The 18570-nt window shown below is 39.8% G+C and overlaps 1 protein-coding gene across 9 annotated transcripts in view; it reads right to left on the bottom strand.

Moving 5' to 3' along the window:
* The window catches only part of KRBOX5 (KRAB box domain containing 5), a 75049-nt gene that overhangs the window by 43216 nt on the left and 13263 nt on the right, over window positions 1-18570 (bottom strand). For 7 of the 9 annotated variants that reach the window (XM_063654983.1, XM_063654988.1, XM_063654984.1 and 4 more), the window contains 2 exons: window positions 9682-9808; window positions 9080-9175 (listed from right to left, as the gene is read on the bottom strand). In XM_063654983.1, the coding sequence (XP_063511053.1) occupies window positions 9080-9175; window positions 9682-9808 (223 nt within the window). Of the gene's footprint in view, window positions 1-9079; window positions 9176-9681; window positions 9809-10601; window positions 10984-13355; window positions 13455-18570 lie in introns of those variants that run through there. The other 2 variants (XM_063654987.1, XM_063654989.1) reach the window with 2 other exon arrangements.

Genomic DNA, 18570 nt, shown 5'->3' with positions numbered 1-18570 from the left:
TGGTGCTATTCTTACATAAAATATAATGGCTATAATAAAGCCTTTAGAAGCTAAAAAAAAAAAGCTTTCTATTTCCAAATACAGGAACAACATAAATGTTGCAAAATACGGTGAGAATTACTGAAATGTAAAGTCAGTATTTGGGATTACATTATACATCATTTAAATACAGGCTAAAAAAATATAAATCTTAACAATTCTTTTTTGCTTGCAGTAAACTTAAACTTATAATCAAACATATTAATAAATATGTGGTACCCACTAGTAATCTAATTTACATCTTATACAATGTGTACATTTGAGCATTTTATTTCAGAACTTTTGAATCTAAAAATCAGACAAATTTGATATATATTTCAGAAAGGGAAACATACAGGATTAGAAACATAAGGAAGATGACAGAATAGGAGGCCCCCATGCATATTTCTCACAACATAATATGGCAGCCATGCCAAACACAACTGCCTTTATGGCAGCTTTGCGATCCAGGTCACAATTTCTGACACCCAGCTGGAGCCCAAGATCAAGGAGGACAATTTGAGGACAAGTCCTTAACCGAAGGGTAGGCTTATTGATCGTGGTTCTGGACACAAAATAAAAAAATTGCTATATCCGACTGTAGATTTAGATATAGCTCACTTGGCCTTGGTCCTGCCACTCAAAAAATCTTCCAAGAATCCAGGAGGATTCATTCCCACTTGAGATTCAGGTGACAGGCCTGAAGATCCGGGTCTTGTCTGTGCTCCCTGAATAAGGCAAAATCTATCTCCGTCAACTCTCAGTCATGGTCTGGAAAAAATCCTGTCCACACAGAGACCCTCAGGAAAAAATATCCATCTGTGCCCCTGGATGTAGAACTGTCAACACTGACCCAAATGGGAATCCTGAAGTGGCACTGAAACTTTGCTCCAGTTTCATGCAGCCACAGGTCAGGAGTTTTGCTCAACCTGGGACCTGCATGAAAGCACACATATCTCTGCCCCTGGAGCTAGACTTGCTGACATTAGTCTCACTATGAATCTTAAAGCAGCCTTGTAACCTAGGTCTACTTTCTGTCAGCCAGGGTCTGGGAGCAGTCCTGCTCACCCAGAAACCTGGAGGGAGACATGTCATGGTCCGAGAGACAGCTGAGATTTTGGTCTCAGCTGTGTATCCTGTAGCAGCCCTATTGAATCAGTTCCAGACCCTCTCAGGGGTCAGTCATGTCCGTCAGTGACTGGTTCCATGACTGGATGAAAGCACTCCCAGAGACTCAGCAGGAGCCGCACCTGTCCACATCTATTCTATCAGCGCCCCCACTCTGCAGAAACAACTACAATTCCTTATCTTAGAACCAGCCCCAATGCTCAAGATCCTGAAGAAAGTTGTCTTCCCAGAGAACAGATGGGATCCATGACTATCTATGCCCTGCTAATAGGTCTGTCAACCATAAAACCCACTGCAGACCCAGAAGCAGTCATGTGACACGGCTCCAACACACTCAAGTGCAATCTTAGTCAAAATCTCATCGGCTCAGGAGCTGAAAGAAGAACGTATTTATTTCCCAAAACTAGTCTATAATGACTGGAAGAGAGGTTTGCTCCTTCACATTCAGGGACATAAACATAAGCCTACACAGATTATAAAGAATCAGGCAAACCACCACCACCAGAGGAAACTAAAAAGCCCTAGTAATCATCTCCAAAGAAATGGAGATCTGAAAGTTGGCTGATGAAGAATTCAAAATAATCATCTTAAAGAATTTCAATGAGATGCAAAAGAACACAGATAGATAACTAAAAAGTTTTATAATACAATACTTGAACAAAATGAGAGTTTTAATAGAGAAATAGAAACCATTAAATGGAACCAGATAGAAATCTTGGAACTCAAGCGAACAATGAAAGAACTGAAAAAATGTAACAGTTTTAACAAGAGATTCGATCATGAAAGAAAAAAAAAATCAGCAAACTTAAAGACAGGTCATTTGAAAGTAATCAATTAGAAAAAAAATATGAAAGCATGAAGGAAGCATATAGCCTGTATAGTATATCATAAAATGAACAAATATACATATTTTAGGATTTTCAGAAGAAGAAAGAAAGGAAAAAAAGATTAAAGATATAATGTCTTAAAATTCCCCAAATCTGGAAAAGGATATGAACAAGAAGTTTCATAAAGCTCAAAATACCCATGGCAAGAAGAACCTAATGAAGATTCCCCTGGGCATATCATAATTAAACTGTCAAAATTCAAACACAAAGCAAGAATCATGAAAGCAGCACGAGATAAGAGATTCTTCACATACAAGGGAAACTTTATAATGTTATCAGTAGATTTTTTAGCAGAAAACTTACAGGCCAAATGGGAGTGATACCATATATTAAAAGTGCTGAAAGAAGGAAAATTAAACAAACAAACAAAAAAGATAACTAAGTAGGCTATACACAACAAAGCATCTTTTAGAAATAAAAGAGAGATGAAGACATTTCAAGACACCCCCCCACCAAAAAAAAAAGTTAAAGGAATTCATCACCACTAGACCTGTCTAGAAATGCTAAAGGACTAAAGGGAATTACTCAAGTTGAAATGATGAAATGCTAACTAAATATGAAAACATTAAAACTACAAATATCACTGGAAATGGTAAATAGTGAAATTCAGAATACTCGAATATTGTAATGGTGGTACATAAGTCACTTTTAATTCTAGTATAAGAACTATAAAACAAAAGTATTTTTTAAAAGTACAGCTATGATAATTTGTTAATGAATACAAAATATAAAAAGTTTTAAAATGTGACACATATAGTATAAAATGTGTGAAGGGGAGGAAAAGTATAGAGTTTTTCTATGCATAAAAGTTGAATTATTATCATCTCAAACTAGACTGTTATATGATGTTTTATGTTATATGATGTTTATGTTTTATGTAAGTCTTATAACCACTGGAGAAAAAAAACAAACTGTAGTAGATACAAGAAAAAGAGGAAGTAATCAAAGTATATAAAAACAACAAAAACAAGACAAAAAATTAACATGACCGAAGCATAAGAGGAAAAAAGAAACAAAGTATAAAATAGAAAACAAACTTACAAAGTTACCTATCAATAATTACATATAAAGAGATTAAATTATCCAATAAACAGACATTGATAAAGACTGAATGTCACTTCCAAAATTTAGGTTAAAATTTAATAGCCACTGTGATAGAATTAAGAAGTGGGACTTCTAATAAGTGATTAGGCCATGAGAGATCTGCCTGCATGAATGTATTAATGTCCTTATCACAGCAGTGGGTTAATTATCACAAGTATGCGTTTGTTATAAAAGGGAGCTCTCTCCCCCTCATGCCTTAGGCCATGTTATTATGCAGCAAAAAGGTCTTCACCAGATGCCAGTGTCATGCTCTCTGCCTTCCCTGCCTCCAGAACCACAGGCTAAATTAACTTGTATTCCTTATAAATCACCCATTTCATTATAAAATACCCTGTGATATTCTGATATAGCAGCACAAAACAGATTTAAAACAGAGAGTGGCTGAATGAATTTTTAAAAATCCAGTGATGGGTTGCTTACAAGAGACTCACTTTTGATTTAAGGACAAACATAGGCTAACAGTGAAAGAACTGGAAAGGATATTCCATACAAATGATAAACAAAAGAGTGCAGGCGTGGTAGTTATACTTACATTAGATAAAACAGGCTGTCTGACAAATCTGTCACAAGAGACAAAGGAGTTAACTATATAATAATAGAGAGGTTAATTTGTCTAGAGGATAGAGCAATTAAATAGATATATGCACCCAACACTGGAATACCTAAATATATAAAGCAAACATTAATAGAACTGGAAAGAGAAATACACAGAAATACAACAAAAGAGAATGTTAGGACCCTACTTAAAATGGATAGATCATTCAGGCACAAAATTAAGAAAACAGTGTACTCCTGTAACACTATAGACTAAGTGTACATATAACATCCCATCCAACAATATGAGAATACACAGTCTTCTAAGAATACATGAAATATTCTCCAGGACAGATCACATGTTAAACCAAAAGTAAAAAACAGTAAGTCTTTTCAAATTTATAAAGATTAAAATTATATCAAGTTTTTTTTTTCTGATTGCACTGATATAAAACTGAAAATCGATAGCAGAAAGAAAACTGGAAATTCACAAATATGTAAATATTAAATAAACAACACACTCCTGAAAAATCAATAGGATAAAGAAGAAATCAAAAGAAAAATCTAAACATATCCTGAGACAAATGAAATTGGAAACACAAGAAACCAAAACTTCTGTGATGCAACCAAAACGGTTCTAGTACAGAAGTTCATAATAATAAAGTTCTACATTAAGAAAAAAAAAGATGTTGAATAAGCAATCTAACTCAATTCCTCAAGAAACTTGAACTAGAACAAAATAATCCCAATGTTAGCATAATTATGGAAATAGTAAGAATTAGAACAAAAAGAGACTAAATAAAGACTAGAAAGGCAATAGAAAAGATAAAAGAAACTGAGTTGAGTTTTTCAAAGAAAACAAAACTGAGAAACTTTCGGCCAGATTAAGCAAAGGAACAAAAAGAGAGAGGACTCAAAAAATTATAAATGGGCTGGGTGCACTTCCTCATGCTTGTAATCCCAGCGCTTCGGGAGGCCATGGCAGGTAAATCACTTGAGCCCAGGATTTGGAGACCAGCTTGGGCAACATGATGAAACCCCTCTCTCTAAAAAACACAAAAATTAGCTGAGCATGGTGGTACGCCCCTGTAGTCCCAGCTACTTGGGAGATGGGAGAATAACCTGAGCCTGGGAGGTTGAGGCTGCAGTGAGTCATGATCATGCCACTGCACTTTGGTTTGGACATGGGAGTGAGACCCTGTCTCAAATAAATAAATTAATTAATTAATTAATACATAAAAGAAAGATGAGTCATTACAACTGACAACACACAAATAGAATAAGAAGACTACTATGAACAATTATATGACAACAAATTGGATAACTTAGAAGAAATATATTCTTAGAAATGAATGACTCACCAAGATTAAATCACAAAGAAACAGAAATACTGAGCAGACCAATAATAAGAAAGGAGATTGAAGCAGTAATAAAAAATCCAATGAGAAAAAGCCCATGACCAAATGAACTCATGGGTGAATTGTATCACACATTTAAAGATGAATTAATGTCCATCCTTCTCAAGTTCTTCCAAAAAATTGAAGGGAAAAAACACTGCCCCTTAGTTTGCATGTAATGAAAAGTGGGTATATAAGTACATGACTGCAGAACTGCTCCTCTCAGCACACTGCCTACAGGGGAGCCTCACTGCACAGGAGCAGTCATAGAGCTGCAACACTGCCAGCTCAATAAAGCTGTTTTCTTCCACCACTACCTTGCACTTGAATTCTTCCTGAGTGAAGCCATGAACCTTCCCAGGATAAGCCCCAATTTGGGGGCTCACCTGCCCTGCAACAAGAGCAATTAGGTAAAAAAAAGAAATAAAAGGCACTCACATCAGCAACGAAGAATTGTAATTTTCTCTGCTTGCAGATTAGGTGACTTTATATACAGAAAACCCTAAAGAGTATACAAAAAGAGTTAGAGCTAATACTCATTCAGTAAAGCTGAGGTCGCAAAATTACCATACAAAAATTAGTTGCATTTCTATATACTAACAATAAACGATCTGAGAAAAAAAGTTAGGCAAACAATGCAATTCATAATAGCATCAAAACTATAAAATTCTTATGACTCCATTTAACGAAGGAGGTGAAAGATCTGCTCAGCAAAATCTATAAGACATTGATGAATGTAATTGAAAAAGACACAAATAAATGGAAAGATATCCCTTGTTCATGGACTGGAAAAATTAATACTGATAAAATGTCCACACTACACAAAGTGATCTACAGATACAATGTAATCCCTATTAAAATCCCAATGTCAGTTTTCACAGAAATAGAAATAAATTCTAAAATTTATTTTATTTTATTTTATATATATTTTTTGAGACAGAGTCTTGCTGTTGCTCAGGATGGAGTGCAGTGGCGTGATCTTGGCTCACTGCAACCTCCACCTCCTGGATTCAAGCAATTCTCTTGCCTCAGCCTCCTCAACAGCTGAGATTACAGGTATGCACCACCACACCTGGCTAATTTTTGTATTTTTAGTAGAGACAGGGTTTTGCCATGTTGGCCAGGCTGGTCTTGAACTCCTGGCCTCAAGTGATCCACCTGCTTTGGTCTCCCAAAGTGCTGGGATTACAGGTGTGAGCCACTGTATCTGGCCTTCAAATTTCTATAAAACCACAAATGACCACAAACAGCCAACACAATCATAAGAAATAAGAATGAAAGTGAAGGCATCACACTTCTTCATTCCAAACTATTACAAAACTATACTAATAGTGAGTATTATACTGACCTAAAAAGACACATAGACCAATGGGACAGAACAAGGAAACCAAAAATAACCCCATGTGTATAGAGTTAGCAATCTTTGACAAGGACACCAAGATACATAAAGGGAAAAGGATGGTCTCTTCAATAAATGATGCTGGAAAAGGTGGATATTTATGAGCAAAAGGATGAAATTGAACATTTATACCATATAGAAAAATGAACTCAAAAAGAATTAACACTTAAATGTAAAACCAGAAACTGGATAACTTTCAGAAGAAACACAGGGAACAAACTCTTTGACATCAGCCGTGGTACAGATTTTTTAGATTTCACACCAAAAAAGCACAATCAACAAAATTAAAAAACAAAAACAAGTGGGACTACATCAAACTAAAAAGTGTCTGCACAGCAAAGGAAGCAAAGAACAACATGAAAAGGCAACCTAAGGACTGGCCTAAGGACTGGGAGAAAATATTATCTGATACGAGTTTCATATCCAAAAGATGTAAGAATCGCACACAACTCAATTGCCAGTAAAAGTAAATCTGACTTAAAAATATGCAAAGGACCTGACTAGAAATTTTTCCAGGGATGACATAAAAGTAGCAAACAGGTTTAAGAAAAGGTGCTCAACATAATTAATCATCAGGGAAATGCACATCAAACCTCAATCAGCCATCACCTCACATTTACAGAGAGATACCACAATGAGGTATCAAATCATGAGATATCACCTCATACCGTTAAAATGGCTACTATCAAAGAGAGAAGAGACACAAATGTTGGTGACAGTGTGGAGAAAAGGAAACGTTGTACACCGTTGGTGGAAATGTAAATTGATCCAGCCATTATGGGAAAAAGCATGGAGGCTCCTCAAAAATTAAAAATAGAAGTACCATATGAACCTCAATTCCGCTTCTAAGTATATACCTAAAAGAAATACAATCTGGCAGGAGCAGTGGCTCACGCCTGTAATCCCAGCACTTTGGGAGGCCGAGGTGGGCGGATCACTTGAGGCCAGGAATATGAGACCAGACTGGCCAACATGGCAAAACCCCGTCTCTACTAAAAACACAAAAAAATTAGCCAGGCAGGGTGGCACAAGCATGTAATCTCAGCTACTTGGGAGGCTGAGGCAGCAGAACAGCTTCAACCCGGGAAGCGGAGGTTGTAGTAAGCCAAGATGGCGCCACTGCACTCTAGCCTGGGCGACACAGTGAGACTCCATCTCAAAAATAAATAAATAAATAAATAAAATCAGTATGTTAAAGAGATATCTGCACCCCTATGTTCAAGCTGATTATTCACAATATACAGTGGAATATTATTCAGCATAATGAAGAAGGTAATCCTGCCATTTCTGACAACATGGATGAATGAACCAGGTGGACACTATGGTAACTGAATAAGATAGAGAAATACAAATACTGTATAATATCAGTTATTTGTGGAAATCAAAAAAAAGTTGACCTCATAGAAGTAAAGTGTAGAACGGGTCCCAAGAGCTGACAGGTGGTAAAACTGGGGAGATACTGGTCAAAGAGTACAAACTTTCATTTAAAAGATAAAATCTGGGGACCTAATGTACAGCACTGTGAATATAGTTCACAATACTCATATATATTTGAGATTTGCTAACACAGTAGATCTTTAATGTTCTCTCCACAAAAAACCTGGCAACTATGTGAGATGATTAATATGTTAATTGATTTCTATTAATCAATACACAATGTATACATATATAAAATCAAATGATCAGGATGCACCTCTTAAATATATATAATTTACAAGTGTAGGAAAAAATCCACATGAAAGAAGGAAGGAAAAGAAAAAAGAAAAGGAAAAGAAAGAAAACAAACATAAAGAACACATTCTCATTAAGCTTCACAGTTAACCAGCCAAAATTATAAAATGTTATGAATATATCAGGCAAGAGTTGAAAGTTTACTATGTACTGGACAATGTTCTAAGCTCCCCTTAGACATTCATTTAGTTAAGAATTCTACATAGTAAGTAATATATTAAATGATTTTAAATCTGTGGAATTTGTGCATACAGAGATTATATTTCTAATCTTAGTTTAGGCTAGGAAAGATGAAAAGTTGAAGTGAAATACAGGATCAGATTTTTTTTTATATTTAGGAAGATGTTTTCCACTCTGATGAATTACTGAGTCTCAATTTTTGCAGGATCATCTTGGAAACCACCATAGGATTAGAAATTAATATACCAGAAAATATGTGACATCTATCCACAGAATTCCTGGGACTTTTGAAAAACATCCCACTGTCCGTCACTCACCTCACACATTTCTGACATGAGGCAAAATCAGAACTTTGGAAGTGGTTTCACATAGAGGTAGAAACATGCACAGACTTTCCCAGAGCCCCCAAATCAATGGAAGAACAGGCAGATCACGCAGGCCCTCACAGGCCAAGAGGAGCACTTTGGCTGTCACTGTGAATTTGATGGTGGATCACAGAAGGGGAAGGAGAATCATCAGATAATTTAAGAATATGAGACAGAAGATGTCCCTCTGTGACAGCAGCAAGAGAAAGAAATAAACCCAGGTGTCTCAAAAATCATTTCCATGGGAGAACTCCCCAATCCACACTTCAAGGTCTGGTTCTTTCTTGACCGCTGGACCTCTTGCCCATGTCATCTACTTCATTCACTCCCACCTACCTGGCTGGATGGCTACTGTCTCCTCACTCTTCACATTCCAGGGCTCTTTCCTTTGCTCCAAAAAGGTGATCAGGTCCGGCTTAGAGACAGTGAGACCTGTTTTATTAGAAAAAGTCACATGACTCTTGCTGGGAGTTCTTTAATTGCCAGCTCAGTAGGATACTCAGTAAAGAGGGAACATTATAGAGGACCCTAGAAAATTATTTCCCCAAATAACTGTTTCCTGTCAGCTTCTTTAGAATATTTAGGAAGCATTTTAAACACGGGAATCCTGAGCTTCACTTCCAAGTATGACTAAATCAAAAATAAGGAGAAGGAATTGGATTTTAAAGTGTGGGCAATGATAGTTTATGTCACTCAATTTCTAGAATCACCACTAAACTAGAGTGAAGCTTCTACATCACCTCAAGAAAGAAGGCAAATGTCAAGATCAAACATTACAAAGTTTTTTCTACAACAAACCCACAATTTTTTTTTTCCTGGAAGCAGGAATCTTAATTCATTCATATAAAGCATAAGCTCCCAAGTGACATTCTACAAAGGAAAGAAATAAAACCCTTAGTTATCAGATATTAGATATTCCAAAGGCAAGTTATCCTCACCCAGAGAGACCAGGTTTCTGTAGTTCTCTAACATCACATCCCCATATAAAAGCTTCTGATCTGAGTCCAGGTGTTCCCACTCCTCCCGAGAGAATTCTATGGCCACATCCCTGAATGTCAACAGTCCCTGAAATAAAAATAAATAGCACATTGACCATGTGGCCATGGGCAGAGTTCATCATTTGACAAACCAAGATGAAATAAGAGAGCTAAGAAAACTGACTGATTTATATGAGTGACCTGAATAAGATACTTTTAAACACAATAATATTTTCTAATGTATTCTCTAACTCTGTGAAAGAGAATGATATAAGATCCACAAAACCAGTGTAGATACTATGCCTATATAGAATATAAAGTATAAAACTAAGGCATCAAGGCCGGGTGTGGTAGCTCATACCTGTAATCTCAGCACTTTGGGATGCCGAGGTGGGTGGATCACCTGAAGTTTGAGACTAGCCTGGCCAACATGATGAAACCCCATCTCTACTAAAAATACAGAAACTTAGCTGGGCATGGTGGCACATGCCTGTAATCCCAGCTACTCAGGAACCTGAGGCAGGAGAATCACTCGAACCAGGAGGCGGAGGTTGCAGTGAGCCAAGATTGCGCCACTGAACTCCAGCCTGAGCAAAAAGAGCGAAATTCCGTCTTAAAAAACAAAAAAACAAAAAACAACAAAAAAAAACCTAAGGCATCAACATAGGAGTATACATTTTTGAGTCTATATTTACATCATCCACAATCAGTTGTGTATAATTCTCAGGTGGAAAAGTCATGGTGACTTAGAGGCATACTTCTCAAATTTTATTGTATTCAACAATAAACTGCAGAACTGGTTCAAATGCAGATTCTGATTCAGGAGATCTGGGGCTGGGGCTGGGGCTGGGGTTACGTTTCTGCATTTTTAACAAGCTCACCAGTGATGCCAATGGCTCAGGTCCAGAGGCCACACTTTTGAATAGCAGAGAGGTAGAACACTGAGGGAAGAATTCAGGGATGATATGAAATTGAGAGTTTTATGAAATTTACAGGTTATAACATAATAGAAAGAATAGTAGAATCCTTTTTGAACATTTACTATTTACTAGATGTCATCCTAGCAGTTTTTCATGTATTGATAAAAACCATAAAAATAATCTATATGAGAAATAATATTCTTCCTCTTTAGTAAAAATATTTTGCTAACCCTTCCCCTCACTGTCTCAAGCCTGAAAAAAAATTTTTTGCCAAATATCTAGTATATAGGAGAGTTTATTTTATTATTTATTTATTTATTTTTATTTATTTATTATTTATTTATTATTTTACCCCAGTATCTAACTTAGAATTCATTTTAAAGGGACATACAGGCCGATATGCAGAGATAAGTATAAAAGAATGTTCAGAACAGGTGTCACAACTGAGAAGAATGATGAAAACAGGAAGGCAGCAACACAAAACTGATCAAATGATGCTTATGTCACATGCACATACGTACATAGAAATGGTAACTATACATACATGAAAAGTGACAGAACATTTCTTAATTAAGAAATATTTTAAATTGTGTTAAAACTATAAAACTCTTTATGGATGATGCCTTTTCCTGTTTTTTAACAAACTATGAAGACTAATACATACAATGATATAAACTAAAATAAGAGCTTGTGTTTCTGAGTCTAGTTTTTTTCCCCCAAGTTTTTATTTATTCTAAGTGCTGTGTTATATTTTAGAATTTTAAGACAGCAGATATATTAATTATATGTTAATTGTTGTTATCTTTCTCTGAAAATACAGAGAATAAAGGAGTATATGCTTGTGAAATTAGTAAATTAAAATGGAAACCTACAGAAGTGAGGCTTGTTTCAGAATTTCCAGTTTCAAAAACCAGTATTTACGGTCAACAAATGTGAGAGCCTTCACTCTCCAAAGCAACCCACAAGCAAAGGGAAACTGAAAAGAAATGGGAGTCTCTGGATTAAACGTGATGGTTTATACGCATCACTCAGTAAATCCTCCCTCCTAGATACCCATTAACAACAAAGAGAAAAGTAACTAGTGAAGGAATCTGGCAGAGAGCACCTGAACCAGGTGAATGAAGTTAGCATTGGCTGTAATGAGACGAATTGGTATCAGTGCTGACGCACAGATGGACCCATAACTGTTGTATATTAGCGGGGGAAAAAAGTAAATCATAATCTGGGTATAATAATAAACAGAATCTGTGGAGGAACATACAGGTGGCCATATTTCTTCAAACTGGCCATGTGATCCTACTTAGAAGCCCAAATTGAGAATCACTTAGCTAAGCATTCCCTCTCAAGCTTCAATATGCATACACATCATTTGGTATTCTGGGGCCCGTGCTAAGTACTGTGATTCTGAGGTTTGGAAAAGTTCCATGAATTGGCTTAAGACCCATTATCAGTAGCACACAGCTAGAGGAAGCAGGCACAGCACACAGGGTCCCTTACACCCAATACTCTAATCACAACGCAAATACTTTTCATTCACAGCGAGGACCACCAACCACTGTCCTGAAAAATCACATTCTTTGACAGTCATTTAAAGTCTACAGAGGCTGGAGAGGACAGTAACATCTAAGTCAGCATTTGGAAAACAGCATGGATACATGCATTAAAGCAGTGTTTCTGAGCTTGTACTATGTGCTCACAGTATGCACTGTGCTGGGAACATCACATGGTGTGAGTGAAGCCACATAAACCCCTGGGATGTGGGTCCTGAGTATCCCATAATTCCCAGCAGGATTTAGATAATGGCCCAGCCTTTCTCTCTCTTCTTCTATTTCCCTGTCATTATAAAAGCTAACTATAGACAGATGAGAGGGATACGGAAAAGAAGGGTGAAGTTTAGTTCATAAGGATTTCTCACTGTAGTCTTTACATTGACTTTGTTACTACTTGTGGAGCAACTACTGGTGCAGGAATGGAAAAAGGTTGCCAGGTGGGATGTCTCTAGAAACACTGTTTTCAATGAAGAAAAAAATTTAGGCCCCCATATTGTCCTTTGCTCCAATTTAACTGCATTTGGGTTTGGGGAAATTGTGAGCACCAGCTCTGGAGAACCAGCAAGAGCAACCACTCAGAAGTCTGATCTCCAACAAACAGTTATGTGAAGGTAGGCTCCAAGGTGGGGCCAGACCTGAACCAAGCTCAGAAGAGGGCGCATTTGGGCAGGGTTGGGGCAGAGTAAGACTAGGGACACAGGGCAGGCCCTAGGCTTCCCATCTCTATGTTGCTGATTTAAGTCCTGTCTTTCCTAAGCCTGACCACAAGAACTTGACTCCCAGAGTTTTTCTGATTTTAACTGTTTGTTTCATCCTTAACTATTTTGTAAATCCATTAACAAGCAATTTAATCAAAACATATAGGGCCTTCTGGGAAAATTATATTAAAAAGCAAATCAAGCGAAAATCAATAGAAATAATAACAACTCTTCTGTCCATGGGTGGCCCTTCAGGTGGTGACATCAGAACTCACAATGTCAACATAAGGGCAGTGTCCCAAATCAAGCCCAAGTTCCCTGTATACCTCCGTGCTTGCACAGGACCACATGATGCTGAATTTGGCCATTATCCATCTGCTCTAGACTGAAAGTTCCTGGATGGTAGGGACTATGGCTGCTACAAGTGTTTTTCTAATGGCCATATGAAATGGAAGCAATTGGTTTACCTATCAGTATACGAGTCTCCAGAACTCCTCTTTGTTCTTCGTCCACATATTAGAAAACTGGAGCAAATCCCATTTGGATACCAAATAAAGAGATTCCTTCTGTGAGTGGAGGAACAAATCCTGGATGACTCATTCCTTTCCTTCTGAGACGGAAAGAAGATTAGACCCTGTTGTCAGCCTGACCGCAGTCTGCACAGGACATCACCAAATGTCTCAAAGACTCCCAGGTGCTGGTGAGGGAGTCCCTGGTGATCCTGTGCTGATGCCCCAGTAGTGATTTGGGCAGGAGAGACTCAGGCTGACTCTGTGGGGTCAGGATACAAAGTGGAACTGCCCCACTGGAGCCACAGATTCTGGATCCAGGTGTAATATTACCTATACCTGATCAGCTAACTCTCGGGTACAAGAAAGGACAAGATTACCCTACTCCAGTAACACAGCTCACGGGTAGGTGTAGCTTCATTCATGGCTCTGGACAGTTGTGGCCCTGCCCTCCCTCTGCTAAGGTGCTGCTTTACACTTACAGATTCTGCCACCTTGTTCTGCTTAGACCAGAAGGCCCTCACAGAACTGCAGCAGCTCACTGGACAAGATCTGGAAAACCTGAAAGACCCCACACAAAAAGTAGGGCTTTACAAGGTCTATGTCAATCTCTCAGAAAATGTCCCCTGGATTTTCTATACATCCTCAGTCCAAAGTCTGGCCCTGTCTTGTGGATCCCAGGTGGAGACCCGCCTTTATGTGCAGAAGAGACCAGCCTTTATGTGGAATCAACCTGGCTCTGCATTCTTGGGTGTTGCTGTGAAGACAGGAAAACTAGAGGAGTTGCCACTAGAGTGGCATGCGCCTTCTGCACATTCATGGGCATTTGGGCAAGAGGATGAAGGGAATGTTGAGATTCTCAGGCCAACTCAATGCATGTGTGTGCGCCTGGTTGGTTTCCAGCCCCCATGGTCTCTGAATCAGTTTCAGGTCTGAAGATGCCAGGGGCATGGAAAGACAGAGCTGGAATGGCTAACTGATGCCCTGTGAACTTATTTTTGTAGAAATCTGGCCAAACTATTCTAGAAGGGATTAAAGATTCCAAATAAGCAGAGAGACCATTCTGCCTGCAGATTTTCAGAGCAATGGGCACTTCGCTGCACAACTGTGGGTTGTGATGGGAAGTCTTAGAGGGAACGTCCCTTCTAGAGTGAGGCCTGTGGCACCTTACATTTCTCAGTGTTTGGGAAATATAATTAAAAACAGAATCACAAGAAAAACGATGCACAATGGTAGAAAACAAAGCAAACTGTTTTATGACACAATCAGACCAGAATGTGAAGGACATTACAGGCCATCTGCTAAGAGATTGGAAAAACACTCACTCATGAAAGTCACCATAATTAGTCCTCAATAGAAGACCTGACAGCACCATTTGTCAGATAGAGTTCTTCCTAAATTCACCTGGGAATTGGGAGGCCATGTGTGTTTTTTAATTGGCTATAGTTAAAGGAAAAATAAACCTCATGTCTTCGTGACAGGTAGATTTGCAACTTGGAGCCAGGGGCCTGAAGGTAGATACCTGCTCTCCTAGAGAAACTGTAAGATATGGCTCTATCTTCTTTGCTACGTATATTTCAAATCAATGATTCCCAGTTCCTAGAGAAAGAATGTCTCGAATCAAAAAGACTGACAGCCAGGCAGTGGCTCATGCCTGTAATCCCAGAACTTTGGGAGGCCAAGGCAGGCAGATCACCTGAAGTCAGGAGTCTGAGACTAGCTTGGACAACATGGTGAAACCCTGTCTCTACTAAAAATACAAAAACTAGCCCTGCATGGTGGCAGGCACCTATAACCCCAGTTACTTGGGAGGCTAGGCAGGAGAATCGCTTGAACCCAAGAGGCAGAGGTTGCAGTGAGCCAAGATCACACCACTGCATTCCAACCTGGACAACACAGCAAGACTCAAAAAAAAAAAAAAATGACAAAAGACAAAAGATCTGTTTAGCTGTTACAATGATTTAGACATATTTCCACAAGGCAGAAAAAAATTTACATATAAAAATTCTCTAAAGTAAATGGTTCAAGAAAAGGAAGGAGAGAAACATGTCTCCCCTTATTTTCAAGAAGGGTTAAGTCTCATATTTTTAATTTGTATTTGTTCTCACAACTGCGAGATCTAGGGCCATAATCTTGAATTAATGGACATCTGAATTCCAGCAGGCGCTGGATTCAGGCACCTGAGGATTGGCCTTAGACACACTGCGTGCACATAAAAAGGGGTTTGTGGGCCAGGCATGGTGGCTCACGCCTGTAATCCCAGCACTTTGGGAGGCAGAGGCGGGTGGATCACTTGAACCCAGGAGTTCGTGATGAGTCTGGGCAACATATTGAGATCCTCCCTGTCTCTACAAAAATTATAAAAAATAGCCAGGTGTGGGGGGCACATGCCTCTAGTCCCAGCAATTCAGGAGGCTGAGGTGGGAGGATCACCTGAGCCCAGGGAGGTCAAGGCTGCATGATCATGCCACTGCACTCTAGTCTGGGTGACAGAGTGAGACCCTGTCAGTGTTTGTGGGGAAGTTAAAAGGCAGAAGGGAAGGTGCTGCTAAGAACTCTCGCATGGGGGGCGGTGCAGAATTGGTGGAAGGACTGGTTTGTGCTACAGATACTGGCCCAGGCGGGGCTATGCTCTGACTTATTCCTGTGTCCATGCAGGCAGATGACACTATGATTGGGTGGTCCACAAGCCTAGGTTGATGGAGGGACTGGGTTGCTACTGCAGTTTCAGGGTCTGGGGGCAAGGATAAGCCAGGAGTCCTCTAGGCACTTGTATGGGAATTTTGGCTGGAAACTCTAGGAGCAAAGGTGCTATGGGCACAATTCCTGAGGGTCACGTCTTGTCCTGAAAGGGGTGTGGCCACACCAGTGCCTAGTGGGTGTGTTCAGAGTGGGTGGGAATTATGTGGTGGCAGCACAGTGGGAGCAGGGGTCTGTTCTCAGAACTTCTTCCCTTTCTGTCCTCAGTCGCCTCTCACCCTGGGAGGAGACGTGGAATCACGGGACAATGTGGAGGGTGACAGCCTGTGTGCAGGAGAATACAGCCTCCCTTCCTGGAGACACCCAGAGTCTCTCTCCAGCCCGGGTCCCTGTGCTATCTTTTCTATGACACTAACTGTGTGGAGTTTGCTGAACACCAGCCAATTCTCCAACACCAACTGGTTGTCCAACAACTCAATTCTGACAGCACCCAGGGGCAGCGCAGACCCCACAAGTTCAGAGTTCAGTGCCACAGCACTGCCCCCTCTACAGATGCCAGTCACTACTCCCCAGGGGCCATCTGTACTTCTGAGCTACTGCCTATAAGTTAGAGCCTCCCGTAATACCCTACTCAAGTTCATTAATTTTATACAAGGATTCACAGAACTCAGCAAATACTGTAATTGCATTGACCAATTTATTATAAAAGATACAACTCAGCCTAATGGAAGAGATGTGTAGGGCAAGAGAAAGGAGTGTGGAAAAGATGGGGTAGGTAGTTAACCCTGGGAAACAGCTGCGATGAAAGAAATCCCCCTTCCTTTGTGTTCTTCAAGAGCAGTTTACTGCAAAGAATCCTCTTCCCGTTATGACTTAGATGATGCTCCCTGTTTTAGGTATCACAAAGCCACAAACTCTCCTATTTCCTTTTTTTCCCCCCCTCACAAGCAATTAAAGAGTTTTGTCTTCGGTGGTCAAAACAAAATCTGTGTCAACCAAACTTGCTTAAATTTCTCGCCTTCTCCAGATCCCTGAAGTTTGTCCCACCCACAGCCTGAGCCAACATTCAACCCCTCTTTATGCCCCTCCTAAGAACAGGCTGACTTCAGGGTGAAACATTCTCTGATCAGGGATCTGATTTTGCCCCAGAGTCGTGCCCTTCCCCTCCCACTTTGAATCATGTTTGCTCCTCCCTATGAAAGAAAGGCCTTTTCAGCTTCAACTGTGAGATCCACAAATATCTTACAGTTGGTGCTTTCCTCCTCTTGCAATACTCCTTTAGAATTAAGGCACTTCTTACCTATATCCAGATGTTTTATTTGACAAAGTCAAGAAACAGCCCCAGGACACAACAATTCCACCCTCAGAAAGAGCCTCCCAACCTCCCTTCCAGCCCAACCTCCACCACATCTGCCTGTGAATCCCCTGCTTTCCAGAACTCTGCAGCTTCTCCCAGTACAAAGGGCTCCCTCCATGGCTGCTGTGAACCTCAGGGACACCTGAAGGGGGCGCTCCCCAGGAAGAACTAACTGGGCCTTCAATGACCTCCTTTTGCAGACTCAAATAAGACTGAGGTCTTCTATGCCTAGTCAGGGTTATTCCACACACCCGCTTCTCACTTCGCAGGCTCTGTCTTTCAGGTCCATCGAGGTGGGGTGCCTTCTTCCCATCTCATCAGCTCTCCACAAGCATCTAGCGAACTCTAAAACCTACCCCAGGATAGCAAACGTCAGACCTTCCTCCACTGTCCTGGCACTGCACGCCCTCTGGGGACTGCTGCCAATCCTACCTCAACTGAAGGGACAGGGGCAGGTGCCCAGCCAGTTAGATGTTCAGTGACCTAACAGGTTTCAGGAAAATGGCAAAATCACTCAAACACAGTTTTTATAGAAAGGAAGGAAACTGTACGGCACTTACACTTTATACTTCAATAGGTAAGGCCAAAATACCTCTTTCGAGCAAGAAACATGTCATTTAATTACTTTCATAATAGCAGATCATTTAGTATATGTGAACACTTCTAGGAGGTGCCAACTCCTGTCTCATAATATTTGACATTAAACTCGGACATCCAGATAGCAGTAGAATATGGAACAGAGATATCCACTGTCACATATCCTCCACTGCAAAAGAGAGGACCTGATGTTTTAATGAATGTTTGTAATTGACCAATTAATCTAGCACACTTTCTGTGGAAATGTATTCGTTTTCTACAGCCATAGTGGAAGAGAGATTGTCCCTATTTCTTTTCCCCAGCAGCATTCCAAAGCTAAGCCCTGGGATTTTGAAATCGCTGCTCCAGAGGACCCTAAACCACAAACCACGGCGGCAGGCTTCCCATTTCACCAATCGCTGTTTACCCAAACAAACGCTTTAACGCTTTAAGGGTGACTCCCTTTAATTTGCAAGAGGAAAAAGGAGACTGGGACACCACGGGGCACAGTATCTTCCCACACACGAATCACACGCTGAG

The sequence above is a fragment of the Pongo pygmaeus genome, chromosome 18, assembly GCF_028885625.2.
Source record: "Pongo pygmaeus isolate AG05252 chromosome 18, NHGRI_mPonPyg2-v2.0_pri, whole genome shotgun sequence".
Lineage (NCBI taxonomy): Eukaryota > Metazoa > Chordata > Mammalia > Primates > Hominidae > Pongo > Pongo pygmaeus.
This window is presented reverse-complemented; position numbering and strand designations above follow the sequence as displayed.